This window comes from Homarus americanus, unplaced genomic scaffold (genome assembly GCF_018991925.1).
Source record: "Homarus americanus isolate GMGI-L3 unplaced genomic scaffold, GMGI_Hamer_2.0 scaffold32583, whole genome shotgun sequence".
Lineage (NCBI taxonomy): Eukaryota > Metazoa > Arthropoda > Malacostraca > Decapoda > Nephropidae > Homarus > Homarus americanus.
Window position 1 is genome coordinate 37,618,605 of NW_024713129.1, and position 17,372 is coordinate 37,635,976.

The following is a 17,372-nucleotide window of genomic DNA, read 5'->3' on the forward strand; positions in this document are numbered from 1 at the left end:
CAACCACTTCGCCACCTGATGAGCCCCAAGAGGACATTCCTGTGGACCCCCGACCACGACAAGGCCTTCCAGCAAGTGAAACAGGCCCTGTCTCGTCCACCTGTCCCCGCCACGTTTGACCCAGCCTTGCCCACAGTTCTGCAGACAGATGCCTCACGCTTGTATGGCGTGGGATACGCCCTACTGCAGGATCATGGTGGAGGGCAGTTCCGGCTCGTCCAGTGTGGCTCGCGTTTCCTCTCTGACACTGAGACGCGCTACGCCACTATTGAGTTGGAGCTGTTGGCTGTGGTTTGGGCGATGTCCAAGTGCAGGTTTTACCTCATAGGCCTGCAACACTTTCACCTAGTGACCGACCATCGCCCGCTTGTCCCGATCCTCAACCACTACACGCTAGACGCCGTTGAGAACCCTCGCCTCCAGCGTCTGAAAGAGAAGCTCTCGGCGTACATCTTCACAGCAGTGTGGCGTGCTGGTAAGGAGCTCTGCATCCCTGATGCCTTATCCCGCTCTCCTGTCAGCCGCCCTACTCCAGAAGACCATGTGCTCGACGCCGACCTCGCTCTTTCCGTCAGGACTGTGGTCACTCTCCATGCCGTCCAATCCCTTCGTTCGGACCTGTCACCAGATGACGACAAGGCAATGGAGGACCTTCGAACAGCGGCCCGAGATGACCCTTCCTACGTCCGACTTGTCGAGTGTGTGAGGAATGGATTTCCTAGCAACCGCTACGATCTTCACAACACCCTGCTCCCGTATTGGAAACTCGGCAATGAACTCTACTGCGACGGAGACCTTGTTCTGTACGGAGCACGTGTAGTTGTCCCTGCTGCATCACGTCCCCACGTCTTGGCTCGCCTTCACGACAGTCACCGTGGAGCTGAAGCCACCAAACGACGTGCACGACAGACTGTGTTCTGGCCCGGCATCAACTCCGACATCTCCAATGTTGTCCGTGCGTGTGAGCCCTGCCAAGTATTACAACCCAGCCAGCAGCAGGAACCCTTCATGAGTGACGACAACCCCACCCGCCCCTTTGAGTCTGTGTCAGCCGACTTTTTCTCTGTGTCAGGAAAGTCCTTCCTTGTTATCATCGACCGTCTCTCTGGTTGGCCGGTTGTCATCAAGTGCGGTAATGACACGACGTCTGCCGCCACCATCAGCAAGTTCCGCCACTACTTCCGTGACGTGGGCGTTCCTGTACGCCTGCGAACCGACGGAGGGCCTCAGTTCACAAGCCGGGACTTTGCTGTGTTCCTCGACCGATGGGGAGTCCGGCATGTGTTGTCATCGCCCCATTACCCGCAGTCCAACGGCCACGCTGAGGCTGCTGTCAAATCCTTGAAGCACCTCATCCTTAAGGTGGCCCCTTCTGGGAACATTGACTGCGAGGCCTTCGACCGGGGTCTTCTTGAACTCCGCAACACACCTAACTACACCGGACGCTCCCCTGCCCAGGTTTTGTATGGACGCCCCCTTCGTTCTTGTGTCCCTGCTCACCCTCAATCCTTCTCCAAGGAGTGGCAGGCCAAGACAGAGGATTGTGATCGCCGAGCCGCCGAACGTGTTCAGGACGTCGTCGCCCGCTACAACGACCACGCCCGTTCTCTCCCCAGGTTGAGTGTCGGCACCCAAGTCCGTGTTCAGGACCCGACCTCCCTACGTTGGGACAAAGTAGGCGTAGTCATGGGTCTCGGTAGGTCACGGGACTACCAGGTGCGGTTACCCAGTGGTCGTGTGTGGTGGAGGAACCGCCGTTTTCTCCGCCCCGTAACAATGCCTTCTGCTGACCCCGCCACCAGTGTTGAGTCCCATACCCTTCCCAGTGATCTAGTCCCTCGACGCTCAGAACGGATCCAAAAGAAAAGGTCCGCTCAAGACTTTGCTATGAGCGTATAGGGGGGAGGGAGGTGTATGTATATTCTGTATGCTGTATTTATATTATGCTATGTATATTATGTATGTGCTCCATTTATGTATTATTTATTTAGCCTAGCTAGTAGCGTGTGGCAATGTATTTATCAATGTCCCACATGCTTAATTAATGTGCCTGGCGACGTATGGAAGCTGCTAATGTATCACTTGCCATACGTCGTCTATAGAGCCATGACAAGCAGACAGGTTGAGGAGCGGTACTCCCCTTGTGTACATATCTCTTATCCAGTAAATAGAACCTACAAAATCTATACAGGTGTTTGTGTTCGCTCCTGTATATTGAACTTATTACCCAGAACATGAACACTGATCACGAGATATGAGTTGACGAATTCCACAACAACTTAAATAATGAGTTAATTAATGCACAAAACTCAGATCAAATAACAATGACCCCAAATGGATAAATAATTATTTAAAGAATGTTATTGGATAAAGGAAGGCTATAGGCAAGAGAATAAATCGTGGTGAATTTTACCTCCGAGATTATTATAAGATATTGGCCGGTAGGGTTAAGACCAAGATAAGAAAAGCAAAGAGGAATAATGAACTGAAGGTAGCAAGGGAGACGAAGTCAAACCCCAAGGGATTCTTTCAATTGCATCAATCTAAAATACAACACAAAATTGGACCAATACAGTCAGTTACCGGTGAGCTAATGGCTATCGACGGAGAACAGCAATAATCTGAACAGATATTTTTCAACAGTTTTCACCATCGAAAATTTAAACATGATACCCGAGGCACCAACTAATATAGTGAGTTGTAACGTTGTCAGTAAGCAAATAGACAAGTTAAAACCTAATAAGTCAAAGTCACTATGTCCCGAGGAGATATTTGCCAGAGTTTTAAAGGAATGTAAGGATGAGCTTAGTATGCCATTAGCAAATTTGTTTAACATGTCATTAAAAATTGGTGTAGTACCAGAATCCTGGAGGATAGCGAATGTGATACCGATTTTCAAGAAGTGAGATAGATCACTATCCTCTAACTACCGTCCAATCAGTTTAACATCAATTGTAGGCAAATTGCTGGAAGCAATGATTTCAAACTCTGTTCGAAATCACCTGGGGAAGTACAAGTTGATCAATGATTCCCAACGTGGCTTAACAAGTGAGCGTTCGTGTCCGACTAATCTATTAATATTCTTTTCAGCTGTTTTCGAATCAGTGAATGGCGAGCACAATTATGATGTAGTACATCTGACTTTAGCAAAGCCTAGGACAGAGTCCCCCACGAAAGACTAATACTAAAAGTGGAGGATCATGGCACTGCAAGAGATAATCTAAAATGGAATAAGGAGTGTTCACAGGACAAGAAACAGCGTCACTAGTGGAGTACCCCAAGGGTCAGTACTTGGACCATTATTATTTATTATATACATAAACGACACAGATATAGGCGTAGACCTAAAAAATTTTTTTGAATGTTCTGAAAACTGGCAGATGAAATTTAATGTGGACAAATGTAAGGTACTAACTCTCAGGGGTGTAAACAGCGAAACCAGATATCAGATGAACAACGTTGTTATAGAGAAATCAGACTGTGAAAAAGATTTAGGGGTAATGATAAGTTAGAATCTTAAACCAAGTCAACAATGTGTATTTGCTCGAAACATGATTAACAAAATACTTGTGTTCATACAATGGAGTATTATTAACAAGACTAGAGAGGTTATCCGAAATCTATATCTTGGCTTGTGACACCTCACTTGGATTACGCAGCTCAGTTCTGGTCACCATACTACAGAATGGATATAGAATCCCTGGAAAAAATTCAAAGGAGAATGACAAGACTAATCCCGGGCATTATGAACCTTGAATACAGAGGCAGGTTAAGGTATCTTAATTTGCACTCCCTCCAGAGTCGTACAGTGAGAGGCGATGTGACCGAGGTGTACAGTATAAATGGAAGTCAGGGCTAAACAAAGGTGATATAACAAAGGTACTCGAACTATCCAACCAGGAGCGAACTCGTAGCAATGGTTTTAAATTAGACAAATTTAGATTTAGGAACGAGATATGTAAACATTGGTTTGGAAACAAAGTAGTGGATGAGTCAAACAAGTTACCAAATATTATTGACTTGAATACGCTGGATAGCTTCATATATAGGTTAGATGGATATATGAGGGACAGGGGTTGGGTGTAAACTGGATTGATCAGTGTGGGCATACCTCTACAACACATACCTCTACAACACATACTTCTACAACACAAACCTTTACAACACATATCTCTACAACACATACTTCTACAACACAAACCTTTACAACACATACCTCTAAAACACATACCTCTACAACACATACTTCTACAACACAAACCTTTACAACACATACCTCTACAACACATACTTGTACAACACATACCTCTACAACACATACCTCTACAACTCATACTTCTACAACACATACCTCTACAACACATACCTTTACAACACATACCTCTACAACACATACTTCTACAACACATACCTCTACAACACATACCTCTACAACTCATACTTCTACAACACATACCTCTACAACACATACTTCTACAACACAAACCTTACAACACCTACCCCTACAACACAGACACTTCTACACATACCTCTACAACACATATCTCTACAACACATAGCCCCCACACACATACCTACACACATACCCTACAACACATACACCTCTACAAACACATACTCCTACAACACATACCTCAACAACACATACCTCTACAACACATAATTTCTACAACACATACCTCACAACAGATAATTCAACAACACAAACCTCTATAACACATACCTAAACACATAATTTCATAAATACATACTTCTACAATAATAAACCTTACAACACATACCTACAACACATACTTCTACACACAAACCTTATACACATACCTCTTACAACACATACTTCTATTAAATACACACAAACCTTTACAACACATAATTCTAAACACATACCTCTACAACATACTTTACAACACAAACCTTTATAACACATACCTCTACAACACATACTTTCTACAACACATGTTATTCTACAACATATACCTTGCATAAATTATACCCTACAACACATAATTTAAAACATACCTCTACAACATATACTTCTTAACACAAACCTTACAAACATTACATTTCCTACAACACAAACCTTTACAACACATACCTCTAAAATACATACCTCTACAACACATACCTCTACAACACATACCTCTACAACACATACCTCTAAAACACATACCTCTACAACACATACTTCTACAACACATACCTCTACAACACATATCTCTACAACACATATCTCTACAACACATACCTCTACAACACATACTTCTACAACACAAACCTTTACAACACATACCTCTACAACACGTACCTCAACAACACAAACCTTTACAACACATACCTCTACAACACATACTTCTACAACACAAACCTTTACAACACATACCTCTACAACACATACCTCAACAACACAAACCTCTACAACACATATTTACAACACAAACCTACAACACATACCTCTACAACACATACTTCTACAACACAAACCTTACAACACATACCTCTACAACACATACCTCTACAACACATACCTCTACAACACATATCCTCAACACATACCTCTACAACACATACCTCTGCAACACATACTTTACAACACATACCTCCACAAACACATCTCTAAAACATGATCCTCTACAACACATACCTCACAACACATGCTTCTACAACACAAACCTTACAACACATACCTCAACACATACCTCTACAACACATGACTTCTACACACAAACCTTTACAACACATACCTCTACAACACATACCTCTCAACACATACCTCTACAACACATACCTCTACAACACATAACCTCTACAACACATACTTCTACAACACAAACCTTTTACAACACACACTCTACACATACTTCTACAAATACATATCTCTACAACATGCCTCTACAATACATACCTCTACAACACATACCTCTACAACACATACTCTACAACACATACCTCTACAACACATACCTCTACAACACATGCCTCTACAACACATGCCTCTCTGCTACACATACCTCTACAACACATGCCTCTACAACACAACCTGCTGCCTCTACAACACATACCTCTGCAACACATACTTCTACAACACAAACCTTTTACCTTGCCTCTACAACACATGCCTCTACAGACACATGCCTCTACAGCACATGTACCCAGCACACATGCCTCTGCACATGCCTCTACAGCACAAACCTCTACAACACATGCCTCTACACACATGCCTCTACAGCATATCTCTGCAACACATGCCTCTACAGCACATGCCTCTACAGCACATGCCTCCTAAGACACATGCCTCTACATACATGTTCACCAGCACAGACCTTTTACCAGCACATGCCTCTGCAACCTGCATCTGCAGCACATGCCTCCTAAAATCATGCCTCTACAACACATGCCTCTACAACACATGCCTCTACAACACCTTCCTCCTACGACACATGCACCTCCTACAGCACATGCCTCTGCACATATCTCCTTACCAACACATGCCTCTGCAACACATGCCTCTACAACACACCTCTGCAACTGAAACCTCTACCAACACATGCCTCTACCATGCCTCTGCCTGGACAGCACACATGCCTCTACAGCACATGCTTCTACAGCCTGAAGCCTTTAGCACATGCCTCTACAGCACACATGCCTCTCCCTGAGCCTCTATGTACCATGCACTCTGAGCATGCCTCTCCAGCACATAGCTTCTACCAGCACCAGGCCTTTACCTGACACATGCCTCTGCAGCACGTAGCTGGCATGCTTATCTGCAGCACATGCCTCTGCAGCACATGCCTCTGCAGCACATGCCTCTGGTACATGCCTCTGCAACACACATGCCTCTGCAATGCCTTAGCTTCTGGCTGGGCTTTATTTTTGTGCCTCCTAGAACACATGCCTCTACAGCACATGCCTCTGCAACATGCTTCTACACTGAGCCTTTACAACCCATGCCTCTGTAAACACATGCCTCTGCAACACATGCTTCTACATCCTGACAACCATGCCTCTACATACATGCCTCTACAACACCTCTACAGCACATGCTTCTGGCCTGAGCCTTTGCAGCACATGCCCTGACACATGCCTCTGACACATGCTTCTGCAACACAAGGCTTTACCAGCACATGCCTCTACAGCCACGGCACTCTACAGCCTGAGCCAGCACAGCACATGCCCCTCTGAGCACATACCTCTCCCAGCACACATGCCTCTACCAGCACATGCCTCTGTACATGCCTCTACAGCACATGCCTCTGCCCAGCACGGCTACGGCACAAAGACCCAGCACCTGACGCATGCCTCCTAGAGCATGCCTCTACAGCACGCAAGCTTCTGCAGCACATGCCTACACCAACACATGCCTCTGCAACACATGCTTCTCTGGCCCTGAGCCTTTACCAGCACATGCCTCTACAGCCACGTAAGCTACAGCACATGCCTCTACAGCATATCTCTGGCACATGCCTCTGCAACACATGCCTCTACCAGCACATGCCTCTGCAAGCACATGCCTCTACCCAGCCACTGCCTCTGCAAGCACATGCCTCTACAGCACATGCCTCTGACACATGCCTCTGCAGCACATGCCTCTACAGCACATGCCTCAACAGACTGAGCCTCTATACCACATGCCTCTACAACACATGCCTCTACCAGCACATGCGCTTCTGCCTGAGCCAACACCTGGCACATGCCTCTACAACACGCCAGCTACCAGCCCCTGAGCCATCTACAGCACATGCCTCTGACACATGCTTCCTGCAAGCACATGCACTACTGACACATGCCTCTAAGACATGCCTCTGCCAGCACGTAAGCCTGCAAGCCTGAGCCAGCCTGACGCATGCCTCTACTGGCGTAAGCTTCTACCATGCATATCTCTGCAACACATGCCTCTCCAGCCTGAGCCTTTTACAATGCCTCCTAAAACACCTCTACAACACATGCCTCTACAACACATGCTTCACCCACCAACACATACCTTTACAACACATGCCTCTACAGCACATGCTTCTGCAGCACAAGCCTTTACAACACATGTCTCTACAGCATGTGCTTCTACCCAGCACATGCCTCTACAACCTGTGCCTCCTCAAGTACAGCCTCTGCAGCACATGCTTCTCACAACTAGACAGCACCTGACATGCCTCTGCATGACACATGCCCTGCAACCTGTACCTCTACCAGCACCATGCCTCTCCCACATGCTTCTCTGGCACATGCCTCTGTACATGCCTCTGACACATGCCCACTCCCAGCACATGCTACCAGCACATGCCTCTACAGCACATGCCTCACCACAGCACGTAGCCTACCTGACACATGCCTCTATTTTGTGCCTCTGTACTGCACCTCTGCTGCATGCCCGCCTCTGCTGTTGCCTGCATCTGCAACGCGTATCCTGACACGCACCTCCTGCAACACGGCGCACTCTATGACACATGCCTCTGCAACGCATGCCTCTGCAACGCATGCCTCTGCAACCCTATCTGCAACACGTACTGCTTCCTGACACGTACTATCTACAGCACGTAGCTACCTCTGCAGCCGCCTCTGCAACCTGCTACTCCTGACACATGCTTCTGCAACACATGCCTCTGCCAGCACGTACATCTGCTTGCGCACTATCTGCAACGCATGCCTCTACAACCACATGCCTCTGCAACGCATGCCTCTGCAACACATGCCTCTGACACATGCCTCTGCAATCGTGCTTCTACCAGCACATGCCTCTGCAACACGCATTGCCTCTGCCACATGCTTATCTGCAACGCATTATCTACCAACCGCATGCCTCTGTGCGTATCTGCAGCACGTACTCTGCAAGCGCATTATCTTACCGGCGCGGCCTATCTGCCAGGCACGTACTTATCCTGCAGGCACGTGCATCTGCAGCGTGTGCATCTGCAAGCCGCATGCCGCCTGTTTATGCTATCTCTGTACGTACGCTCACCTGACGCGCGCTCTGCTGCGCAGCCGCATCTCTACCAGCACGTACTTATCTCTGACACGTGCCCCTCCTGCAAGCGCATGCACTCGGCATGCCTCTGCAGCACGTACCTCTGGCCTAGCCATCTGCAACGCAATACATCTGCTGGCCGCGTACATCTTTCACCGCATGCCGCCGCAGTACATTACTATCTGCAACCATGCGCTCTGCAGCGCCTCACCACTCTGGCCACATGCCTCTGTACGTACCCCTCTGCTGACACATGCACTCTACCAGCACGTACCCTCTCACCAACGCAGCCGCATCTGCAGCACATGCCTCTGCAACGTAGCCCTACCACCAGCACATGCCTCTGCAACCGCATGCCTCTGCAAGCACGTATATCTCTGTACATTATCTGACACATGCCCTCTGCAAGCACGTACATCACCAGCGCATGCCTCTACAGCACATGCCTCTGCAAACGCATGCCTCTGCAACATGCTCTCTGAGCACATGCCTCCACCAGCACATGCCTCTGCAGCGCACACCTCCTGGCACATGCCTCTACAGCACATGCCTCTGCAACACATGCCTCTACAGCACTGCCTCTACAACACATGCCTCTACAGCACATGCCTCTGCAACCACACTCACATGCCTCTGCAACACATGCCTCTCCTGACACATGCCTCTGTACATGCCTCTGCAAGCACATGCCTCTGCAACACATGCCTCTACAACACATGCCTCTACAGCACATGCCGCATGCCTCTGCAGCACATGCCTCTGCAACACATGCCTCTGGCACATGCCTCTACAGCACGTAGCTTCTACCAGCACATGCCTCTGCAACACACTCTACCACCAACCCCATGCCTCTGCAGCACATGCCTCTACAACACATGCCTCTACAGCACATGCCTCTGTGCATGCCTCTGCAACACCTACTTATCACCTGCACGTACTATCTGCAAACGCATGCCTCTGCAAGCACATGCCTCTACAACCGTACTATCTGCAACACATGCCTCTACAGGCATGCCTCTGGCCACATGCCCTCTGCAAGCACATGCCTCTACAGACACATGCCTCTTCTGGCCGCATGCCTCACCTGACACGTAGCTTCTGCAACACGCCGCACTCCTGACACATGCCTCTACAGCATGCCTCTCACAGCACATGCCTCTCCACCTGACACATGCCTCTACAACACGTCCTCTGCAACACATGCCTCTGCAACACATGCCTCTGCCAGCACATGCCTCCTAAGACGCATGCCTGCAACCATGCCTCTACAAGCACATGCCTCCTGACATGCGCTCTGCAAGCACATGCCTCTGCAGCTGCCTCTGCAACACATGCCTCCAGCAATGCATGCCTCTGGCACATGCCCCTCTGCAACGTATGCCTGCCAGCACTTACCCGCCACCAGCACGCATGCCTCTGCAGCACATGCCTCTGCAAGCACATGCCTCTCCCAGCCTCGTAGCTTCTGACACATATCTGCAGCGCATGCATCTGGCTCGTGGCTACCTGACATGCCTCTACCGGCATTATCTTACCCAACGCCATGCCTCTGCAAGCTCCTGGCCTACCAACACATGCCAGCCACCGCAACATGCCTCTACAGCACGTAGCCTCTGCAAGCACGTTCATCTGCAAGCACATGCCTCTACCAGCACGTACCTCTGCAACACATTACTCACCAGCTCGTAGCCTCTGCAACACATGCCTCTGCAACACATGCCTCTCCAGCACATACCCTGTACGTACCTCTACAGCACGGCCGCTTCACTGCAACTGGTATCTACAACCTGCCGCTTCTGCAACACATGCCTCTGCAGCACATGCTCTGCAAGCACATGCCTCTGCAGCACGTAGCTACCAGCACGTACTATCTGCAACACGTGGCTTCTACCAGCCTGAGCCCAGCACACAGTACGTAGTACCGCCTGACACATGTTATCTGCCTGCACGTGGCCTGCCACCACTACTATCTCTGGCACGCCAGCTCGCCTGGCCTGACCAATACCCACAGCACATGCCCTCTACAGCACATGCCTCACAGCACGTATATCTCTGGCTTCTGCCTGAGCCTTCTACCCAAGCACGTGCCTCTGCAACACATGCCTCTACACGTAGCTTCTACATCCTGAGCCTCTGACACATGCCTCTGTACATGCTTCACCAGCCTAGCCTTTACCAACACATGCCTCTGTACACACATGCCTCTGCAACACATGCCTCTACAACACATGCCTCTCCATGCACATGCCTCTGCAACACATGCTTTCCAGCTTTACAGCACAAGCCTCTAGCAGCACACCAGCCTGAGCCAGCACCCGGCACATGCCTCTACAGCACATGCCTCTACCAACACAGCCTCTGCAGCACATGCCTCTCTGCATACCTCTGCAACACATGCCTCTGCAACACATGCCTCTTGACACATGCTTCTGGCCTGAGCCTGTATGACACATGCCATCTCTGCCTGCCAGCCCCACCAGCACATGCCTCTGCAAGCATGAGCCCATCTATCAGCACATACATCTGCAAGCACATGCCTCTCTCTGACACATGCCTCTACTGACATGCCTCTACCGGCATGCCTCTACAGCGTATCTGGCACATGCCTCTTACTGACACGTGCTACTGCACCACTACTCTGCAGCACATGCCTCTTTCTGGCACGTGCCTCTGCAAGCATATGCCTCTCTGACACGGCCCATCTGCAACCTGGCCACACTCTGCAACGCATGCCTCTGCAAAACACGCCTCTACCAGCACATGCTCGTACATGCCTCTACAACCCACATGCCCCTCACCACAACCGCAGCCGCACTCTCAAACCGCGTGCCCATCTACAGCACATGCCTCTGCAGCACATGCCCTCTGCAACGCATGCCTCTACCAGCACATGCCCCTCTCTACAGCACGTACCCCTCACCAGCACGCATGCCTCTGCAAGCACATGCCCCCTCTGCAGCGCAGCTGTCTACCGCATACCACCAGCATGCCTCCTGCAACGCATGCATTTTACCAGCGCGACGCATCTGCAACGCATGCCTACCTGACACATGCCTCTCTCAGGCCGTGCGACCTGCAGCGCATCGCATCTGCAAGCACGTATAAGGCACGTACCTATCACCTGGCAGCCATCCTCGACGCATTGCCCCGCAGCCACATGCCTCTGCGGCACGGATATCTGCCAGCACGTAATCTCCTGACACATGCCTCCTCAAACCGCATCGCGTACCCACCGAGCACGCGTATATCTGCAGCACGCGTATCTACAACACGCATGCATCTTGAGCACGTACTTATCTCAGACGCATGCCTCTGCAACCGCATCGCCTCTGCAAGCACATGCCTCTGCAGCACGACGCACTCTGCTGTACGTGCTCCTGCAACACATGCCTCTGCAACACATGCCTCACCTGACACATGCCTCTGCAGACACATGCCTCTGCACCGACACATGCGCCTGACACATGCCTCTACAGCACATGCCACTCTGCAGCACATGCCTCTGCAACGTGCCCATACCTGACGCATGCCTCCTACAACCACACGCAATTTACCAGCGCAGTACATCTCAAAGAACCTGGGCCTTTTGCAGCACATGCCTCTGGCACGTACATACTGACACATGCCTCTACAACACATGCCTCTGCAACGTACTTATCCTAAACCCTGATATCTGGCACACGGCCTCTGCACATGCCTCTGCAACGCATGCCATCTGGCTACATGCCTCCTGCACGCAGCCGCATCACCTGACGCAACATGCCTCAAACTGACCCAGCACACCAGCCAGCCGCCTCTGCAACGCACGCCTCTGCAACGCATGCCCGCTCACGTACATGCCTCACCAGCACGTACATCTGTACGCATGCCCCTCTGACACGTAACTATCTGCAACGCATGCTTATCTCAAAACCCGCAGGCAGCACCGCAGCGCATGCCCCTCTGCAACACATGCCCTCTGAAAACGCATAACGCTCTGCAGCAGCCCTCTGCAAGCGCATGCACTCTGCAAGCACATGCCTCTGCAACACATGTGCCTCTGCAGCACATGACCCTACTGCAACCTGAGCCCTCTACAACACATGCCTCTAAAACCTGAGCCTTTACAGCACATGCCCCTCTGCAACACATGCCTCTGCAACACATACTCTGACATGCCATTGCAACAAGCCTGCCTCGCCACATCCACCACCAGCCTGAGCCTCTACAACACATGCCTCTACAACACATGCTATCCTAAAAGCACATGCCTCTGACACACATGCCTCTACAACACATGCCTCTACCAGCAATCACATGCCTCTACAACACATACCTCTACAGCTCATGCTTCTCACAACACAAACCCAGCTACAACACATACCTCTAAAACACATACCTTTACAACACATGCCTCTACCAACACAGCCTCTTTCTGGCACATGCCTCCTAAAACCTGAAGCCTTTTACCAACACATGCCTCTACAACACATGCCTCTACAAGCACAGCACCTCTACAACACATGCCTCTACAACATGCACCTCTACAACCCACATGCCTTTACAACACATGCCTCTAAAACACATGCTGGCCCCCACAACACACATGCCTCTAAAACACAGAAATCTTCTGCAAACACCTTCTCCTCCTAAAACCTGAAACATCTACAACACATGCCTCTAAAACACATGCCTGTTACTGCACCATGCCTCTAAAACCTGAGCAACTTTACCAACACATGCCTTTACATGCATGCAACTCAACCACATGCCTCCTACAACCCACACATGCCTCTACAGCACATGCCTCTACAACACATGCCTCTGTACATGCCTCTACAACACATGCCTCTGCAGCACATGCCTCTGACACATGCCCTGCAACACAGCACTCTGCACATGCCTGGCCGCAACACATGCCTCTAAAACCTGAGCCTTTACAACACATGCCTCTACACAGCACATGCCTGTACCAGCCCTGAGCCTTTACCAACACATGCCTCCTAAAACCTGAGCCTTTGCAACACATGCATGCAACACATGCCTGTACAACACATGCCTCCTAAAACACATGCCTCTACAACCACATGCCTCTACAACATGCCTCTACAACACATGCCATTTTTACAACCCCTTACCTCTCTACAACATATCTCTGCAACACACATATCTCTACAACACATGCCTCTACCAGCCACCTTATCTCTACAACTCATGCTTCTGCAACATGCCTCTACAACACATGCCTCTTTAACACATGCCTCTCAGCCTGAGCCACACAACACATGCCTCTACAGCACATGCCTTTTACAGCACATGCTTCTGCAACCTGAGCACAGCACATGCCCAGCACACTGTACATGCCTCTGCAACACATGCCCCTGTACTGCTTGACATGCCTGTACAGCACATCCCCTGCCCCTGACACATGCCTCCTAAACCTGAGCCTTTTGCAACACAGCCACCTCTGCAAGCACATGCCTGTACAGCCACATGCCTGCAACACATGCCTCTGCAACACAGCCTCTGGACACATGCCTCTGCAAGCACGTGCTTCTAAAACACATGCCTCTGATATTTCTAAACCACATGCAGCCTATGACATGCCTCTACAACACACACATGCTCTACAACACATGCCTGCACAACACATACCTCTACCCTGCCATGCCTCTGCAACACATACCTCTAAAACACATTCTACCACATGTGGCCTAAAACACATGCTTATCTGCAACACATGCTTCCTAAAACACATGCCTGCTGTGTATTCTAAAACACATGTCTACAACACATGCCTCTGCAACACATGCCTCTGCATGTGCCTCCTGCAACACATGCCTCTACAGCACACTTATCTCTGACACATGCCTCCTAAAACATGCATTTTACGACACATGCCTCTGCAACACATGCCTCTAAAACACATGCCTCTACAACACATACCTCTACAACACATGCAGCTTCCTGACACATGCCCTCTACAACACATGCCTCTCTGACACATGCCCCTCTGCAACACATGCCTCTACCAACACATGCCTCTACAACACATGCCTCTACAACACATGCCTCTACAACACATGCCTCTGCAACCACATGCCTCTACAACACATACTTCCTCTACAGCATGCCTTTACAGCACATGCCTCTCTGGCCTACACCAGCACATGTCCTAAACCACATGCCTTTGCAACATGCCTCTGAAACCTGAGCTCTTTACAACACATGCCTCTACAAGCTCATGCCTGTGCAGCTTGACCTCTACAACACAACCTCTACAACCTTTGCTTACCCCTCTAAAACCTGAAACCTTTGCAACACATGCCTGTACATGCCTCTACAAGCACAGCCCCTCTACAACACAGCACCTCTACAACACATGCCTCTACAACCTGAGCCTTTACAACCATGCCTCCTGTACATGTCTAAACCTTCCTGAGCAGCACACAACACATGCCTCTGTACATGCCTCTGCAACACATGCCTCTGCCCAGCACATGCCTCTGCAACACATGCCTCTGCAACCTAGCCAGCACACAGCCACATGCCTCTCTGACACATGCCTCTAAAACCTGAAGCCTTTTACCAGCACATGCCTCCTCCACAACACATGCCTCTACAACACATGCCTCCTAAAGAACTGTATACCAACCTGCATGCCTCTACAACACATGCCTCTTCTGACTACATGCCTCTGCAACACATGCCTCTACAACACATGCTTCTACAACCCTGACCCTTCTGACACACATGCCTCTGCAAGCACATGCCTCCTGAGCCTGAGCCAACACCACCCAACACATGCCTCTACCAGCACATGCCTCTGCAACACATGCCTCTGCAACACATGCTCTGCAACCCCTATGGCCAGCACAGCACACACCTCTACAACACATGCCTCTAAACCTGAGCAGCTACAACACATATCTACCAACACATGCCCTCTACAACCATTACTTCTGACACATGCCTCTGCAACACATGCCTCTATGACACCTTGCCTCTACAGCACATGCCTTCCACCAGCACATGCCTCTGCAACACATGCCCTCTGTAGCCACGCTACCTGACACAGCCACCTCTACAACACATGCTTTACAACACATGCCTCTCAAAACCTGAATATTTTACCAACACGTACTTCTAAAACTGAGCCTTTACAACACATGCCCTCCTAAAACACATGCCACTATTGCAACACATGCCTCCTAAAACACATACCTTTACTGACACATGCCTTGCAAGCACATGCCTCTACAACACATGCCTCTGCAACACATGCCTCTACAACACATGCCTCTACAACACATGCCTCTACAACACATGCCTCTGCAACACATGCCTCTACAACACATGCCTCTGTACATGCCTCTACAACACATGCTATCTACAACACATGCCTGTTACCAACACATGCCTCCTAAAACCTGCACCTGTACATACCCCTTTTACCAACACATGCCTCTGCAACCCACAAACCCACAACACATGCCTCTCAAAACCTGAACCTTTACAACACATGCAGCACACAACACATGCCTTTTGCAACACATGCCTCCTAAACACATGCAGCACACAACACATGCTTATCTCTGTACATGCCTCTGCAACACATCTTCTGCACAACCTTACCCCTCTACAGCACATATCTCTCGCTACATATCTCTGTGCATGCCTCTACAACACATGTCTCTTGACACATGCTTCTACAAACACATGCCCCTCTGCAACACATGCTGCCTCTATTTGCATGCCTCTACAGCACATACCTTCCCACAGCACATGCCTCTACAACTGAGCCTTTACCAGCACATGCCTCTACTGCACAAACCTTTGCAACACATGCCTTTTACCAACACATGCCTCTACAACACATACCTGTACCAACACATGCCTGTACCCAACACAGCACCTGTGCAACACATGCCTCTAAAACTTTCAAGCAACACAGCACATGCCACTCTGGCACATGCCTCACCTGCACATGCCTGTACCAGCACATGCCTCTACAGCACATGCCTCTACAACACATGCCTCTACAACACATGCTTCTAAAACACATACCTGCTGACATATGCTTCAAAACACATGCCTTTTACAACACACACTCTGCAACACATACCTCTACAACATGCCAATACACAGCACATGCCTCTAAAACACATATCTACAACACATGCTTCTAAAACGCATGCCTGCGCAAGCATATAGCTCTAAAACACATGCTCTACCAGCACGTAGCTACAAACCCATGCCTGCTAAACATATATTCTAAAAGCCATGCTCTACAACACATGCCTCTCTAACCACACATGCTCTCTGTACATGCCTCTACAACACATGCCTCTACAGCACATGTGCCTACAGCACATTATCTACCAACACATGCCTCTACAACACATGCATCTACAACACATACCTCTGTACATGCCTC

The 17,372-nt window shown here is 49.4% G+C and overlaps 1 protein-coding gene across 1 annotated transcript; it reads right to left on the bottom strand.

The window, feature by feature from the left end:
- Window positions 1–12,840: 12,840 nt before the first annotated feature.
- Window positions 12,841–14,959, bottom strand: LOC121870870 (keratin-associated protein 5-4-like). Its single transcript, XM_042372847.1, has 6 exons — window positions 14,882–14,959; window positions 14,696–14,763; window positions 14,252–14,432; window positions 13,728–13,997; window positions 13,335–13,391; window positions 12,841–13,029 (listed from the first exon to the last, which is right to left on the bottom strand). Exons 1-6 carry the CDS (start codon window positions 14,957–14,959, stop codon window positions 12,841–12,843), a joined length of 843 nt encoding a protein of 280 aa, XP_042228781.1.
- Window positions 14,960–17,372: the final 2,413 nt, after the last annotated feature.

Excerpts from the sequence above, each read along its gene's own strand:
- LOC121870870 (XM_042372847.1), bottom strand. The coding sequence starts at position 14,959 with ATGTGTTGCAGAGGGGCATGTGTCAGAGAGGCATGTGTTGTAGAGGGC. Across the intron at positions 14,764-14,881 it reads AAGCTGCATGTGTTGTAGAG|GAGGCACATGCAGAGGCATG; the intron begins GTATGTGTTGTA and ends CATGTGTTGCAG. Across the intron at positions 13,998-14,251 it reads TGCTCAGGTTGCAGAAGCAT|GAGGCATGTGTTGTACAGGC; the intron begins GTGCTGTAAAAG and ends CATGTGTTTTAG.